The following is a 14,877-nucleotide window of genomic DNA, read 5'->3' as shown; positions in this document are numbered from 1 at the left end:
CTTGACCTGCCGGCCTGGGGCCGCGCTCCGCCCGGCGCTGGCAGCGGGGTGTGGGTGCAGCCGGAGGGCCCGGGGCCGCGGCGCGGTGCCAGCACGGGCAGGCTGGGCGCTGACGTCCCGCGGGTGTGCCGGTTAAAGCGCGGCTCGGGAGCGGCGCGGACACATGTGAGCACAGCCGCGGAGGAGCCATGGCCTCAGCCGGTCCCCCTGCGGCCACCACGCAGCCGGCCCTGCCCTCCGGCACCGCCGTCCTCAGAACCATCCCCTACGCGTTCATCCTGCCCGAGATCGTGAGTATGGCGGGATCCGCTGCGGGACAGCACCACGAGAATGGCTTCAGGGAATGGAGGGGCTGCAAAGCTGGGAGCAGACCTTGAAACAACCCCAAGGACAGCATTAACCATGGAAGGGCTTGGGTTGGAAGGGACCTTAAAGCTCCTCCAGCTCCAACCCCTGCCACGGGCAGGGACCCCTTCCACTGGAGCAGCTTGCTCCAAGCCCCTGTGTCCAACCTGGCCTTGAGCACTGCCAGGGATGGGGCAGCCACAGCTTCTCTGGGCACCCTGTGCCAGCGCCTCAGCACCCTCACAGGGAAGAGCTTCTGCCTAAGAGCTCAGCTCAGTCTCCCCTCGGGCAGGTTCAAGCCATTCCCCTTGGCCTGTCCCTACAGGCCTTTCTATATAGAGATTTTCCTTGAAGGCAATGGGGTGTCCTATAAACACGCAGCATTCCATAATTATTTCCATTGCTTACGGGTCCAGAGGGCAGGCGGTGGGACTGGCTGATAACTGCTGCTGTACTTTGACACATCCCCATGCTCTGCAGGCACCATGGCCGGGACTGGGCCTTGCCAGCAGCTGCCGGTGGGCTCTGCTCCCGCTGCCCATCCCAGGGAGTCTCATCCGGGGGAGCTGGAATGCCACAGCACAGCCTCAGCTCCTCCAGATAACCCCGTGCTCTGTGTGCACTGTAAATACGTGAGGTGGATCCAGCACGAGTGACTCCCTCTGGGCTGTGTGGAGGCTGGAGGTGACCTCCTCGTGCTGTGATTTCAACCCAGATTTATGAGTGGGCAGGGCTGAGCCGATGCCGGCTTTCCCCAGATAGAAACCCCTGTTTTGGCCTCTCTGCCAAAGCCCTCACAGGGAGATGTCTCCTTGACCTCAGCACCAAACCTTTCCCTTTCGTAAGGGATGTCCCGAAGTATTGCCCAAGAGCGTGCATGGAAACTCATGCCTGTTTGTGGTGCTGCTGTCCTGCCGGGATGCTCCAAGCTGGTCCATGCTGCCTCAAGTGCTTCCAGCAGCTGCTGGGGCTGGCACAGGACGGAGGCAAGGAGGGACTCAGGGAGGAGAAGGGGCCTTCCCCATCCTGTGCTCATCGGAGGTGCCTGTGCTTGTCCCTGGCAGTTCTGTGGGACCTGGGTGTGGATCCTCGTCGCTGCGACCTCCGTCTCCTTCCCGCTGCTGCAGGGATGGGTGATGTACGTGTCCCTCACCTCCTCCCTCATCTCCCTGCTGCTGCTCTTGAGCTACCTCTTTGGCTTGCACAGAAACAGTGAGAACTGGAAAGTGCTGGTAAGGAGGGGCTGGGATCGAGCCTGTCCTCAGGGCAGATGGGAGAAGGATGCTCCCAGGCTTTCATCCTCGCTGCTCCCTTGCTTTGTAGGACAGTCTGTACCATGGTGCCACAGCCATTCTGTACATGAGCGCTGCTGTCCTGCAAGCCAACGCGACCATCCGCTCTGAGTCTGACCTCAACTCACCCCTTTACTACCATCTCAACAGTGCTGCATCGGTGAGTGGGGCAGAGCACACCTTGGGGCAGGCAGGACTCCCTTGGGGGAGACGCAAGAGCAAGTACTCAAGCCACAGCAGAGCCATCCCAAGCCCATCATGCTGGTCAGAGCTCCAGCTCCTCCTGTCTGCTGTGTCATGCAGCCAGTGTGGGCTTCTCAGGGTCCAGCAGCCCATAGAAACGTAGGAAACATGGGGCTTTGCTGCTTCTTTTGAGGATGGAGAGAGCTCTAGGTTGGAGGCTTCCCTGGGTTGAGAGCATCGAGATGGGGTTAGACTCTCCAAGCTGATGCTCTTCTTCCTCTCATGCAGTTATTTGCCTTCATCACGACCTTCTTGTACATCCTCCACGCCTTCTGCATCTACTACCAATGAGCCTGGCAGCACCAGCTTCACCTCTGCAGGACGAGGGCTCCTTCCCAGCACAAGGGATGCAGCTGTTGTCCACCAGGGTGTCCCTGCCACCCCCTGTGGGAGGGCCGTTACCTTCTCACTTCATGGAAGGAGGGATCTGTGTACAGTAATGTCATGTTGGTGTGCTCGTGGGGACATTCCGTGCCTTGCCCATGGGCTGTGCCAGGCAGCAGGCTCCGAGCCAGCCTCCCGCTCCGACCTTCTGCCAAGTAGAGACGACCAAGGAAAGGAAAAAGAAAATCACTGTTCCTTCAGCAAACAATGTCTTTTCTTGTATTATTTTCCTGTCTCTGGTGCAGTCAGATCACCCCCCAGACCATAAATCCATAACAACAGTATCGTGTTCCTTGACCTCTGGTAGTTTCATTTGGCATATACAGTACCTGGAATAAAGCGTCTACTATCACTGTCTGACCAAACAGATTTCAAGCAATCTAAGCTGTGTTCATTGAACAGATTGGATATAAGGAAGAAGTTCTTTACTGTGAGGGTGCTGAGGCACTGGAATGGGTTGCCCAGGGAGGTTGTGAATGCTCCATCCCTGGCAGTGTCCAAGGCCAGGTTGGACAGAGCCTTGGGTGCCATGGTTTAGTGTGAGGTGTCCCTGCCCATGGCAGGGGGGTTGGAACTGGATGATCTTAAGGTCCTTTCCAACCCTAACTGTTCTGTGATTCTAACAGGCCAATATTACTCCATAAACCAAACCAATTTTGAGCACTCTATAAGCCATGTTCATTGAACAAGCCCATTTTACTCCATAAGAGTTCAAATCCTCCTTTCAAAACCCAGAAAGTGTTCACATGCTTAGAAAGCTCCAACAGACTTGGTAAACCAGTGAATCCTAGAACTTCTAACAGCCTTCTAGATACAAGACTACAGCATGGGAAGAGTTATTACTGCTTTATTTACAGTGGCTCTTCTCCAGTGCCTGCTAACTGCCGTTACAAACTGCAGCCAGAGCTCTGTCCCTGGCAGCGCCATCACCTAGTCCCAGTGGCACAAGTGTCCCTCCTCTCTGCATCTCCAGTGGAAGGAGCAGCTCCCTCCTCTCTCTGCCCCAGGTAATCCTCTGCTTCTGGGATGCCGTTGACTCGCAGCACATCCAAGTAGAGCAGGTAGTCCTGGAGGCAAGCTGGCAGTGGCAATTCCCGGATAAAGCGGTCCGATCGCAGGCGCTCGCTCCTTAGGATGGCCCGGATCTCGAGACGGCAGAGGTGGGACAGGGGAGGAATGGAGGCTGGAAAATCAGAACCAGGGCAGACACTGAGCAGGATGCTGTGGGATCACGCTGTTCACCTGTGGTTACCTGGATTGCATCCGAACCCCCACTCCCTGGCAGATAACAGGGCAGAGTTCTGGCTACAGAAGGGCTGCTGATGCTAGATCAGCATTTTCAGAGTGTTGCTATAGTTGCTGTGTTAATTTAAACTTCCAGAAACAAAGCATCAAGGAATCATTCTATCCTTAAGGTTTCATCTAACCAGCCTTGAACAGCTCTCTGCCTGGGAAAAGAGGCTTGTGCCACCTTGCAAGAAATGGAAAATTAAGCCTAGGAGCAAATCCAGCAGCAAAATAACACCAGGGAAAACAGTTTTAGGGTAAGTTATTAAATGACAGCATGAGTCAGTTTGTGTATGATGACAAACGTTCTCATATGTTGCTAAATAACTCAAATTAGGACAACCACTGTGCCAGAAAGATACACAAACATGTCTGTAAATGTGCATTGCTCAGACACAAACTTTCATATTATCATAGAATCATACAATCACAGCCTATTTTGGGTTGGAAGGGACCTTAAAGCTTACCCAGTTCCAAACCCCTGCCATGGGCAGGACACCTTCCACTAGAGCAGCTTGCTCCAAGGGTTTGGAAGCATCGGAGTTCTGTACTGGACAAGTTGATCTATTTACTAGCACAGGGTGCCCCATCCGTGGCAGTGTTCAAGGCCAGGTTGGACACAGGGGCTTGGAGCAAGCTGCTCCAGTGGAAGGGGTCCCTGCCCGTGGCAGGGATTGGAGCTGGATGAATGTTCAGGTCTCTTCCAACCCAAACCAGCTTGAGATTCCATGATATTGTCCAGGAAAGGCAGCTAAGTAATGTTGATCATTTCCCTTCAATCTTCTAAGAGGCTGAACAACCCATGTCAGGAAGGCACAGTATGATTCAGTCACTACCCATATTCTATATTCATAGCACATGCATTCACTTGAAATGGACACGATACCTTAACATGACAATGCTTACCTGAAACATGCTAACTATGAATTGAACACGTACAGAGGACAATGTGTTCTGCTTGTTTAGGGAACCTGCTATTTCCGCTCCCCAGTCTCCAGACAAGCCATGTCTGTTGCCCACAAAACCTCCTTTGCCATGGTGCATTAGCACACAGAGCCAATTCCCACTCACAGCCTGGAAGCTGGGACACACAGACTGGTTTCCCCTCACTGTGCTTACCAAAGTGGCTCTTTGGAGTCCAAGTGAAGGTCTCCTTGTATTCTGAGAGGTCTTGCTCCACAGCTGGAGGAAGTCTCTTCCAGTTGGTGAACTCCAGAGTGAAATTAAGGGCATTCTCTCCCACAGTCCTGCATAGCAAAAATCCCCGTAAAACAGCATTTTACATGATCACATAAATATAATAATGGAAACAACACATAGAAAGCTTTACATTTTCTAACAAATCCTTATCAACCTCCATCCTAAGCCCAGAAAGAGAAAACCACTGAAGAGAAGTGCAAGTAACAGCATAAGCATTTACTAATGTAGTTTTATCTTCATTTATTTTCAAAAGATAGACTGTAAAAGATGTACTATGAGATTTAAATGCCTCAGTAATAGGCAGCATTCTCCTCTGCACTGATTTCTTACTCTCTTTCCACTTACATGTCAATAAGGACTCCAGACACCAGAGCATTCTAAGCATTACCATTGCACTGGGGCGGGGGGGGGAATGTGCATTTACTGAGATATACTTTTTTATGACAACAAAGCCCCACAAGATGCGCAGGTATTTCAAACTCTTCTACCAGAGACTGCATTCCTATGTATCCAGAAGTCAGCATGCTTTACATTTCAAACCTTCAGCATGTGTGAAGGACTTTTAATAACAGCTTAATTGATAAAGCACACAAGAAGGTTTAAGGAAAAGGAGGTGAAACAACTGGTTTACATCATGCTGATGAAGAGCCACAGCTCCTCAGCTGGATGTGTACAATCCAATTCATCTGAATGGAAATCTAAATGCTCTAAACACACAAAAATACCAGACTAACCCCTTTTAATATATTTGGGTTTTTTTACAGCAGATTCATGTCAACATTATGTTGTGTCCTTTCTAGTTTATATGATTTCATTTTTCATATTTGACTGGATTTTCATATATTCACTGGAGCCCTGCAGGAGAGATGTGCCTGCCTGGCTTGCTTTAAGAGAATGGTGATTTCACTACTCTCCTGGTGATCAAAGCTGTCAGTCCTCTACACTGAGCAGTTAATCATTGGTTCTACTATTATGATTGATTATATTTATATTGAGCAGACTATGATTCTTCCCTGTGAGGGTGCTGAGGCGCTGGCACAGGGTGCCCAGAGAAGCTGTGGCTGCCCCATCCCTGGCAGTGCTCAAGGCCAGGTTGGACAGAGGGGCTTGGAGCAAGCTGCTCCAGTGGAAGGGGTCCCTGCCCGTGGCAGGGGTTGGAGCTGGAGGAGCTTTAAGGTCCCTTCAACACAAACCAGGCTGGGATTCTACAGCTGTTTTGCACAGTGTGACAGAGACAGTTAAGAAACCATACCCATAAATGGCATTTGCTTTCTACTGTCCTCCTATTATCCTCCAGGACAGAATAAGTTAATATTAAACTTACAACACCTGCAGGTTTATAGATTATGATGCAGTGTCATTGTAAAAAGTGGATAATTAAAGGAAGCAATTGGTCTAAAAGTGTTTGTGGATTAAGTACCAAAATATCAAACACATCATACATGATATACATGGGCAGTGATACCTGTTCAGTCACTGAACTGCAATCTTGCAGTGGCTGGACTTTCACACTCACTGCTAGGAGTAAATCTGATGTACAGAAGCACAGACATGCCCTGCTGTAGATCTGCTCCTTTAATCACTGGTCAGAAAGCCACAGGTGCTAATAATTAACAGAATCTCACCAAGTCATAAATGAAGGGATTCAAAACTATCACAATATCTTAGCAGTAGCTGAAATACAAATTAGTATTTCCTTTAAATTAAATATTTCCTTTAAATTAACTGGATGAAAGCAGTAGGAATTTAAGGAACGCACGTAATGAGTTTATACACCTCACATCATGTTAATAGCTAAGAGATACATGGTAGTAAAGTCTCAACATTATCATCATGGACAAGAAAACACCAGAAAATACTTCATAATTTTAAGTGTAAGATTCATTCTGTAGTGTCTGATTAAGCATAAAACATCGCCAAGAAGTTATTTTTATGTGGAAAAACTTAAACACCCAATGGCAAACACTCAGACTGGCATTTGTGCACCGTGACTGCTCACCACAATCTCTAACTGCATCCTTTTCCTCTCAGCCTCAGCCCAGCTTCACTGTACATTTGTTTTCCACCCCTCCTGACCTCCTCCTTGGTATCCGAAAGTCTTCTTCCCATCACCATATTATATAACTAAATTTGGGGGCTAAGAAGAGATGTTTGATATAAAACCCTGGAATCATGCTTTCCCCATGGCAGTGATGAAGCAACCTCCATTCCGGCTTTCTGCCTACAAGAAACGTGTTCTATTGAATCCAGCCATTACCCATGAATGATTTATTCCAGACTTTCCAGAACCCTCCCCACTCCTGATCATGGCAACTGATTATCAAATGCTATCCTATGAAACACACACTGGCAACAGCTTTGTGGATTAACATACAATAGTTAAGTCAACAAGATAACGTTATCTGCTTACCAGAGTCTGTGCATTAAATTCACTGGGTCAAAACCAGCCAGGAGCAGATAAGGCAGCCACTGCTTGTACGCCTCTTGGGCTTGAATTGTGTAGCTCAGGAAGTCCCAGAGCTGGTCCCCAGAAGGCAGCAAACAGCCCAGCTTCAAGAAGCGTTGGAACAAAGCAAACTTCTCATGGTACAGGCAATAGCCCAGATTAATGCCCAGTAAAGTGATCCCGTATTTCAGGAAAGTATCAATGAAACAGAAATACCTACAAAGAGCACAGAAGGACAGGACAGCCTGTTACTTTTTTTCCCTAAGGAAGCATCTACCATTTCACTAGTTCTGAGAAAGCAAATTTCTTCTACCAAAAATTCACCCAAACCAAAGAAAAGGGAATGGCTTGAACCTGCCCGAGGGGAGACTGAGCTGAGCTCTTAGGCAGAAGCTCTTCCCTGTGAGGGTGCTGAGGCGCTGGCACAGGGTGCCCAGAGAAGCTGTGGCTGCTCCATCCCTGCAGTGCTCAAGACCACCCCTACCCCATGGCACTGAGGCCTCGTCTCCACGGGGTGTGAACACTTGCAGGGCCGGTGCCTGCAGCCCTGCCCTGGGCAGCCTGTTCCAATGCCTGAGCACCCTCTGGGGCAGGAATTGTTCCTCAGCTCCATCTGAACCTGCCCTGGTGCAGCTTGAGGCCGGTTCCTCTTGTCCCATCCCTTGTTCCTTGGGAGCAGAGCCCAGCCCCTCCTGGCTCCATCCTCCTCTCAGGCAGTTGGAGGCAGCCATCAGGTCCCCCCTGAGCCTTCTCTTCTCCATCTGAACCCCCCAGGTCCCTCAGCCCTTTCCATCACCTCTGTGCTCCAGGCCCTGCACCAGCTCTGTTGCCAGCTTTTCAACTGTGCCAGTAATCAAGGCTTGGAATGTTAGTTTAGATACTGAGTTAGTTTGGGAGGAGCACAGGGTGAGCTTGGGGACAGCAACAACTAGATCTGTTACAGCAATAGCTCACTCCTCCGTGAACAGATTTCCCACAGAGAAAGGAAGAAGAAACTTCTGTAGTAAAGGAAAAATTATCAACAATAAGGGCACACAGAGCACCTCACTGGCACAGCACATACATACACTGAGGAGTAAGGCTTGTATACCTTAGTTTTCCTCCACAATTACAGCCTTTGCATCATGAAATAAGCATTGCTTTATTTGCTGTTCAACACCAGGGCTGTGCCTCACCAGGGATAAAAAGAAATGGGTCATGATCTAAAAGAACATGTCATTCAGTTCCTAGTCCTCCTTACAGCTAGCATGGTGAGCTGATTAATTCATCTTGGTTTATGCACAAGGTGGGCATACAGAAAAGGAAAACCCTATTTTCCAAGCACTCATCCTTATGAAAAAGCATCTGCCTACTCAAGAGTCCTTTGCATCCAACTACAGCACTAGGTCATGTTTCCAGGAGACAGAGAGGTGCTGATAAGGCCTTCTGAAAGCAGGAAAACTGCAGTTATGTTCTACAAGACTGTTCCTCCAAGAGCTGAGCTTCCCCTTGGTGATTCCAGCAAGGTTCTTCAGCTCAGGTACTGAATCCAAACCTCACTCACCATTCAGATACTCAAAGTTTAATGCTGTCAGCTTAAGGGTTGAGGAAGGAGGGCAGGAAAATGGCACACTGGAAATAAAAGTTAAATAAAGACCAATATAATTATAAATAGTTTCAAACTACAAGAGGTGTACTTACTTCTTTTGGAAGACCATACACATGGGTGACCTGCAATCGAAGCTAAGGCACTCCTGAGCATCTGGACTGTAGCCTTCTCTGAGTAACATCTCCAAACATTCCTTATTGCCACCATACACTGCTGAATACACAGGGCTCACTTTGCCTTTGCCTTTGTCACAGATTCGATCAGTAACTGGGATTAGTAACTCTAGTATCCTGAAAATATTGAAAAGCACTATTTATTGTGTGATCATAAGCAATGATGCATTTTAAATGTACAGTTGGTTTTCATATGGTCATTACAGCTCAAGAAGAAAGTTCTACCTGTTTGTTATACACTGAGTTTCCATTACAGAACAACCCTTAGCATTCCATACACAGACCCACAACAAACTGTGCTTTGACATAGATTTAGGCTGGCGGTATTTTAAAGCAGAGACAGATTATCTCCTATCATCCAACAATCCTTTTTACAGCAATAGAGCCCCACCACACAGTAACTCTAGACTTCTATGAAGCCTGGAAGCAAACTGGAAGGGGTAGTTGCAAATAAAATGGGTATTTACTTCTGTTCAACAATGCTGAGATACTGAAACAGCTAAACAGTTCTGTTTCATAGCTCACACCTCTGGTCTGCATCCTTCCCAGCTAACAAGAATTAGTGACAAACATCAGTTCCTTTGCTGCTGGATTTCAGTGACGCTGCTCAGAGGCTGCCAGTTACATCTTGTTGCAGAAGCTACAAAGGCAGCATTTGATTTAAAGACATTGCTAGTAGTGGCAACTTTGCTAACCCAGCTTCTGTTCCTGAGCAAATGGACAAACCCAGCTTCCTCAGCGTCTACTACAGCCTGCCCTCCTCCTCAGTTTGAGGAGAGGCACCCATATGATGCACAAACTTTAATGACAGCTCAACTGATGAGCTCCTCTTGCCAGGCATTAAAATCAAGCATCTACAAATAATTCTGCAGTTACTATCACCATTAATATATTTAACTTTACACATAGGAGAGCTCAAGTTGGATATAAGGAAGAAGTTCTCCCTGTGAGGGTGCTGAGGTGTTGGCACAGGGTGCCCAGAGAAGCTGTGGCTGCCCCATCCCTGGCAGTGCTCAAGGCCAGGTTGGACACAGGGGCTTGGAGCAAGCTGCTCCAGTGGAAGGGGTCCCTGCCTGTGGCAGGGCTCGGAGCTGGAGGAGCTTTAAGGTCCCTTCCAACCCAAACCAGGCTGGGGTTCTATGAAGTGCTGTCGCACACGTGCAAATCACGGGGTTCCCAAGAGATGCTTCTGCCAACTCTGGGAACCTCCTTCCACTCCTGCCTTTCTGCTGTGGAAGTATCACTGGGGCTGGGCAAAGCTACAAATGTATTCCTGGAAGGAATAAAGGAAATGGTCTGTGCCTTTGCTTTTCTGGCTCGTTCAGCTCTTTATTTGCATATGATTACTTCTGCTAGTTAACAGGAACAGCATTCCAATTAGCAGTTGTTCAAGGCAGGTATAAGTCATACGCTATTGTTATTTCTATTTCTAAATTAATTTTAATGTAATTAAGATGTAATTTAGAATGACTACTGAGTGAATTGATATTGGTTCAGCACTGTGGAAACCACTTTCAGCTCATCAGGAGATGGATCAGACCCAGCTCAGATGCTGAATTTCATACAGTTGGTCACTTTACTGCGACTACAAAGAGACATTTAATATTCAAATACAATTAGGAATTATAAACTACAAATCAACTAGAACTTGTTTTTCTTCCTTTTAAAGCTGAATTTCATCTTTGTCTATCAAGTTTTTATTACCAGACTCTTCTGTCTGAATGTCCCTTTCACCACCTACTTGTCATGGCCCATTTCAGCAGCTGCATGAATAGGTAACTGCCAGTTATCCTCATTGCAGTAGAGGTTTGGGTCTGCCCCACTGGCTAACAGCAGCCTCACGCACTCGAGGTGGCCCTCCTGGGCAGCTATCAGCAGTGGAGTGGCTCTGTCCCTGGCTTGACAGTTTACATCTGCACCTGAGGGAAAAAGGCAGCACTTTAAATCACCTCTGCAGGACACAGAATAAACAACAAAGGAATTGGTTTTCACAGAGCAACTTCATAACATCAGAGGTTTCCCTCAGCATTAAGGAAGCACAGAAACATGGAATGGTTTGTGTTGGAAAGGACCTTAAAGCTCATTCAGTTTCAACCCCTGCCATGGGCAGGGACACCTTCCACTGAAGCAGCTTGATCCAAGCCCCCGTGTCCAACCTGGCCTTGAGCACTGCCAGGGATGGAGCATTCACAACCTCCCTGGGCAACCCATTCCAGTGCCTCACCACCCTCACAGGAAAGAACTTCCTCCTTATATCCAGTCTAAACTTCTCCTGTTTCAGTTTGAACCCATTACCCCTTGTCCTGTCACTGCAGTCCCTAATGCAGAGTCCCTCCCCAGCATCCCTATAGCCCCCTTTCAGACACTGGAAGCTGCTCTGAGGTCTCCACGCAGCTTCTCTTCTCCAGGCTGAACAGCCCCAACTTTCTCAGCCTATCTTCATACAGGAGGTGCTCCAGGCCCTGAGCATCCTCGTGGCCTCCTCTGGACTTGTTCCAACAGTTCCATGTCCTTTTTACGTTGAGGACACCAGAACTTTTTACATGGTCATGTCATGGCTCCCTCAAGCTTAATAGTTATGGCAATTCATTTTGGTTGTAAGGACACATGCACTTGGACATATATAAAACTTAGTGATTACATGAAACTGTTGCTGTCACGCCATGCCCAGAGAGAGATATCTTCTCTTTGCCTCTTCTCCCAAGGAACAAGGGATGGGACAAGAGGAACTGGCCTCAAGCTGCACCAGGGCAGGGTTAGATGGAGCTGAGGAACAATTCCTGCCCCAGAGGGTGCTCAGGCATTGGAACAGGCTGCCCAGGGCAGGGCTGCAGGCACCGGCCCTGCAAGTGTTCACACCCCATGGAGACGAGGCCTCAGTGCCATGGGTTAGGGGTGGCCTTGGCAGTGCTGGGGTAAGGGTTGGACTGGGTGAGCTTAAAGGGCTTTTCCAACCTGGCTGAGTCTGTGAGTCTATATTCTATTATAAGAGCAATGTCATCAAAACCAGTCCATTCATGTAGTACTATGGAGGGCTTCTAGAAGACCTTTGATGATCCTTGATCTTTTCATTTATTATTTCATTTCTTATTTCCTATCATCACTTGCTGACAACTATATTAAATTTAAGCAATGAAGATGGTTTTGCACATCCATCAACAAGTAAAACTACATTTAAAAATGCCAAAATGTGAAGTTCTGAAGTGCAGGAGTAGAACTAATGTGGTGACAAGTTGACTTCAGTTTGAGAACAGTGAAGCTAAATGGGTGATCACCATTACCATGGGATATGAGCAGTCGTAAACTCTCCAGCTTTCCGTACTGAGCAGCAACAAAGAGCGGCGTAATTCCAAAGTCATCCTTACATTCCTTGTCTGCCCCTTTCTCCAGGAGCATTTGCATGATCTCAGTGCATTCCTGAAATAGATATTTGCATTCTTGAACAACAAAGCAGCAAGAAACTGACTTCACCTCCTTTTCTCCACACATTCTAGCAGAAAGAAGAAATGTACTTAAATTCTAAAGATATACTAAAAATTTAATGGCAAATAATCAGACAGGTTTCATTTGATTTTTCCACACTTGCTCATTTAAAGGTTATATACAAATGGAAATTAATTTATTAGAATCACTCATCAATAAGTTTAAGAGCCATTAACAGGTCCAGAAACAGGTCTCACATCTCACTGACAGTGAGATACTAGACAGAACTCTGCGTCAAAATATCCTGTAAGAGATTCACTTCCCAAATGCAACAGGTAAGCTTGGGACTACATGCAATATTTCTAATTAATTAATCAACACTGATTAAGTAATGCTTTAAATAATTACTGCTTCCCAACATCAGCATCTCCTGCAGTTTCAGCTCCACTTCAGTGTACTGCAAGCTCTTCAGCCTTTAGATCCCATTCTGACTATAGGGTAGGTTAGGAAAAACAACTCTATATAGAGGCCAAGAAATACAGAAGTTATCACTCAGAATACATCAGTTACATGGAAATTATATGATACACTTACAGGTTACCTGTAAAGAAGCTTGGTGCAAAGAATTCCATCCAGACAAGGAATGAGGTCCTTGAACATTCGCCCCATGTTGGAGCAGGAAAGTTACAGAGTCTGTATTGCCATTTTCAACAGCTGGGAATGGAACAGGGAAAAAAAGAGGACGAGAAATTCCTATTAAATGGATTTCAAGAGCTCCCTAAAAAACTCAAATGGTCTCATTGCTCACTTCCTTGCACAATAATCACAGTCCTTTTAAACTCACCTGACACTGAATTCTTTTAAACTCACCTTAAATATTTGCTTCCTTGCCTTTTACATTTACAGCCCCAAAGCACTGATGGAGAATGGAAATTTGACTGCAGAGCTTTTAGTTCGACCTGTGAAAACCGCACCTACCACGTGCTAACACGGGTAACAGCAAGCTTCTCTCCTCCCTTTCTCCTGTGGTACACACTGCTCCCCAAAGCAGCGCCTCTGGCCTGTAGTACTCGACATCCAACACAGAGCTGTGCCATAGCTCCACCACAGAGCCCGCGTTAACCTGACCAGAAACCTGGTCCTTTTTAACTCTCTCCTGGACAAACAGCCCCAGAACTGTTCTTTGCCCTTGTCTAATCTACATACATAGTGTTCATTATCATTATCCAGCGTGCTTTTAATGGTGACTCCCCACAAGTGCTACCTGTTGCCAATTGTTTTAAGCTATTATTTACATCAAATCACAGTGAAAAAACCTGTAATAATGGACTTTAACTGCTATAACTGCTAAACTAGGAACTGCAGAAAGAATAAGAGGTGTTTCACAGAAGACTTAGGGAGGAGTTAAAATAAGACTTGAAACACCCCCAGACAGGTGTAATCCTATTTTTCTGTGCTAGAAAGAAAGAGGTGGTGGTGCTGAAAGCCAATTTGGTTTCATAGTTTTGTTTGAACACGCAGCCTGAAGCAGAATCATCCATAAATGAAAAGTAATTCCTAGTCCTGCTCCATCTCTGAGTCGAAAGCCTTTTATTTAGGTACTAAAACATAAAGCCTGGGAGGCAGTGAGTGAACTCTGGTGAGTTTAAACTCAGTGAATAAGCTTTTCCCCACCCACTGGGTGTTCTGAGATCCCAAGAAAGCTCGTGTCACCTAGGAACAGGGGGGTGGTTCTTTCCATGGTAACGTCATTGGGGTCAGCCCCAGCCTCCAGGAGAACACGGATGCTTTCCACAGAGCCACGGCGTGCTGCAAGGTGCAGTGCAGACATCCCTTCAAACGTCTTGGAGTTCACATAGTCATCAGATGGAGCTACAGGAGAGCAATGGAAGAGAAAAATGAGAGTGTATTTAGCAATGGGGTATAAACCACAGTTATTTTCTTCACATAACCCAGTTATTTGAGATCTGTGGCCTACAGTGCATGCGCAAACGTGTTGTTATCACCACTTCCAAGCAGCAGTGTCAGTTATTGCTGGCCCTACACAGATAACAGCTTTGGGCAGAGAAGGCTGAGTAAAATCCACCGTCACTCACAAGCTACAACGTGCCCATTTCTCTTTACTATATAGAGTCAGTATCTAGGAAAACACATACAAATTCACAAAACAACTAAGAATACCGTGAAAGAAATCTATTTATTTTAATGGCCGTGTAATGGAGCAGAAAACCCCACTATTTCACATCAACTTTTCCTCACCTGCACGAACAAGCAGCTTCAGGCACTCACTCGAACCACGAGCTGCTGCTTCGTGGACTGGCACCCAGCCCCTGTTATCGGGAACGTCAGTGCTGTATCCCTGCTTGATGAGCTTCCTCAGCACTTTAACGTCGCCTTCCCTGGCCGCCAGCCCCACGGCAGAGCACCGATCCGAGTAGGCTTCCGTGAAATCCATCCCTGCGGGAGGAAGAAAGGGGAAAGAGGCTCCTGTCAGCA

At 47.3% G+C, this 14,877-nt stretch overlaps 2 protein-coding genes across 3 annotated transcripts; one reads left to right on the top strand and one right to left on the bottom strand.

The window, feature by feature from the left end:
- Positions 1-84: 84 nt before the first annotated feature.
- MALL (mal, T cell differentiation protein like) lies at positions 85-2,543 on the top strand. Of its 2 annotated transcripts, XM_061356881.1 has the most exons (4): positions 101-290; positions 1,410-1,577; positions 1,669-1,797; positions 2,109-2,543. In XM_061356881.1, exons 1-4 carry the CDS (start codon positions 189-191, stop codon positions 2,169-2,171), a joined length of 462 nt encoding a protein of 153 aa, XP_061212865.1. In that variant the 5' UTR covers positions 101-188; the 3' UTR covers positions 2,172-2,543. The 2 variants fall into 2 exon arrangements, with proteins under 2 accessions (XP_061212864.1, XP_061212865.1); XM_061356880.1 differs by having other exon boundaries at positions 85-290; positions 1,669-2,543.
- Positions 2,544-3,084: 541 nt separating this feature from the next.
- Positions 3,085-14,837, bottom strand: ASB3 (ankyrin repeat and SOCS box containing 3). Its single transcript, XM_061356883.1, is given in 9 exon segments — positions 3,085-3,447; positions 4,671-4,798; positions 7,141-7,413; positions 8,878-9,075; positions 10,700-10,877; positions 12,240-12,375; positions 12,983-13,095; positions 14,095-14,253; positions 14,641-14,837. Coding segments are annotated over 9 exon segments (1,638 nt in total). The 5' UTR covers position 14,837; the 3' UTR covers positions 3,085-3,190.
- Between the last annotated feature and the right edge of the window lie 40 nt (positions 14,838-14,877).

This window comes from Neopsephotus bourkii, unplaced genomic scaffold, assembly GCF_033783945.1.
Source record: "Neopsephotus bourkii isolate Nb327-2 ecotype Australia unplaced genomic scaffold, CSIRO-AGI_Nbou_v1 NB_873, whole genome shotgun sequence".
Classification (NCBI taxonomy): Eukaryota; Metazoa; Chordata; class Aves; order Psittaciformes; family Psittacidae; genus Neopsephotus; species Neopsephotus bourkii.
Note: the sequence above shows the minus strand (reverse complement) of the source record. Positions and strands in the feature narration are given on the sequence as shown.